Source organism: Sinocyclocheilus rhinocerous, unplaced genomic scaffold (genome assembly GCF_001515625.1).
Source record: "Sinocyclocheilus rhinocerous isolate Xijiao unplaced genomic scaffold, SAMN03320098_v1.1 scaffold603, whole genome shotgun sequence".
NCBI classification, from domain to species: Eukaryota; Metazoa; Chordata; class Actinopteri; order Cypriniformes; family Cyprinidae; genus Sinocyclocheilus; species Sinocyclocheilus rhinocerous.
In genome coordinates this window covers 17,603-19,883 of record NW_015656630.1, presented here as the reverse complement: position 1 = coordinate 19,883, position 2,281 = coordinate 17,603, and the positions used below count along the sequence as shown (strand labels likewise).

The 2,281-nt window shown below is 38.3% G+C and overlaps 1 protein-coding gene across 1 annotated transcript in view; it reads left to right on the top strand.

Annotated features, from left to right (window-relative positions):
- Nucleotides 1-1,432, top strand: part of cxadr (CXADR Ig-like cell adhesion molecule) — a 61,261-nt gene extending 59,829 nt beyond the window's left edge. Inside the window, exon 7 of the mRNA XM_016528329.1 lies at nucleotides 493-1,432. Within this exon, the coding sequence (XP_016383815.1) occupies nucleotides 493-766 (274 nt within the window). The 3' untranslated portion in view covers nucleotides 767-1,432. The remainder of the gene's footprint in view (nucleotides 1-492) is intronic.
- The last annotated feature ends 849 nt before the right edge of the window (nucleotides 1,433-2,281 follow it).

The following is a 2,281-nucleotide window of genomic DNA, read 5'->3' as shown; positions in this document are numbered from 1 at the left end:
TTCCCACACAGTGACGTAGACGTGGGGGCGTGTTTAAACGAGGCGTTTTAGGAGGGCGTGGACAAGTCTTAACTTTTATAAAGAATATCTCTTTGGGTTTGAGACTTTAGTCTTTGCAACTTTAGGGATCTTATCTATGCACAAACAGCTTGTAACACTCCAAAGAGAAAGGAAAATTTGAAATTGCATCATATGACCCCTTTAAAAAAAAACTTTTACACAGTAGTGTATTAACAAAACTGCATAAATTTAGTCTGCCAAATCAGTCATATGGTGCAACCAACAAAGTTATGTGATCTAACCAACAAGCAAAACAAACAAGCAAAAAGGAAAAGGAGTATATTACCTATGTAAATGTTGTAATTTGACCATTTTGTGACAATTTACAGTTAGTTGTAAAATGTATGTAAAATGTTTTTTTAAAGTGCAGAAAGAAATCTGATGGTTCCCTCACTGGTTTTGATTGAACACTATTTTCCCTCCCTCCCACAGAGAGGATGTCCCCCCTCCAAAGAGTCGTGTTTCCACCGCACGCAGTTTCACCAGCGTGGGCAGCCAGCGCTCCTCTCTGGGCTCCATGTCTCCCTCCAACCTGCATGAGTACACCAAGCCCCAATATGACAAGATACCCTCTGAAGAGTACGTGAGGCCACCTAGTCACGCCCCTATTCCCCCACCCAGCAGAATGGCCGGCCCCAACCTCAGCCGCATGGGGGCTATCCCTGTCATGGTCCCTGCCCAGAACAGGGATGGGTCCATTGTGTAAATCTGAACTGGGATCATTCTCCACACAATTTAGACTGTCACTATTCTATTCATTGTTCTAGCGTAATTTGTGAAGGAGCAAATGAAGGTTTCTGCAGAGAGTCGAACTCAGCTGTACCATCTCTCATAATACAATTTGACTCACAGAACTTCAACAAACATTAACAAAAAACTTTATTCAATAGGATGCGGAAAGGTGATTGATTCACCTGCTCCTGTTTTGTAAATAATGCAATGCATGATGTTCTTTTTTCTTTTTTTCTTTTTAAAAATAGAAGGCCCTATCTAATACAAGGCACTTGAATTGTTTGCCTATTAAGTGTTCTCCAGAGATGAAATTAAACCCATTGAACTAAATGAAATGTATGTAGAACAAACCATAGTTCTTGGCTTTAGATAAAAAAAACTCCCATGCTATTTGTTATTCTTTTTGCTTTTTTATCAGTTTGAAACATTTTCAGGCAACTTTAAACCATTTATCTATGACAATTATTATCTCTTCATGCTACAAAAGCCTGGTAAATATTTACTCAAAGTCTGTGGAAAAATATGTGGGTTGGCTTTGGTTTCTGGATGAGATTGTTTTTAAAAAAGATAAAAGCGTTTGGATTGAAAATTATTTACATGTGATGTGTATATATGAACATGAAATTGATTTATCTGACAATGAGCTAATACTGTGATTCTTAACCTGCTTTGATTTTTATGGACCATTTGGCAGTTGTAAACCCCCATGGGTACATGTCAGTGTGATTAGTGTTCAAGTCTCTGATTGGTTGTTTGCTTATGCGTTGATTGGCTTGTGACACACAAACCTCCACTTCCCCCAAACCTGCAGCATAGTGGTAGTCATCAAAATAAATAAGATTAAAGGGTTTATTTCAAAAGATGCTCAAGCTGGGTGGTAAAATATGGTTCACTGAGCAATCAGACTTTGGCAAGTTTGAAAACCAACGGCACCAGTCACCACCACTCCTCTGCCCACGCCAGGCCAGAAAAGCTGATCACAGATGTCTCGGAGATGCTAATCCCAAATCTGCATTTGGCCTGGCTCAACTCATCCCGCTTTAAAGCTGATTGTCAATTTGACATGTTATTTTGTAATTGATTTATTAGATTAAGGACATTTTACTGAAGGATTTGTTGATGACAATTTAAACCAATTTAAGGAGGTCGACTTAATGAAAGATTGTCCATAAATTTTTAAAAGACTTGAATGTTTATGAATAGTGTATTGATTAGGATTAGTTTTAACACTCTTAAGTCACCGTATTCACCACAGTGAGTGTCACCAGTCTTGAGGGAACAGTCATTCTTATTGTTTGGGTTACTGTATATTTCATCCCGCAGGGTCATCCTGATGTTCTCTCTGTACCTTTTTTAACTTTGGGTGTAATGAACTGGTGTCGCTGGTGGGTCCATGTCAGCAGTGTAAGGTAAATAACACATGAACAATTACAAAACAATCATCATTTAAAGTATATTTTGATTAAGGATGAGTAATGCAGATTTTAAC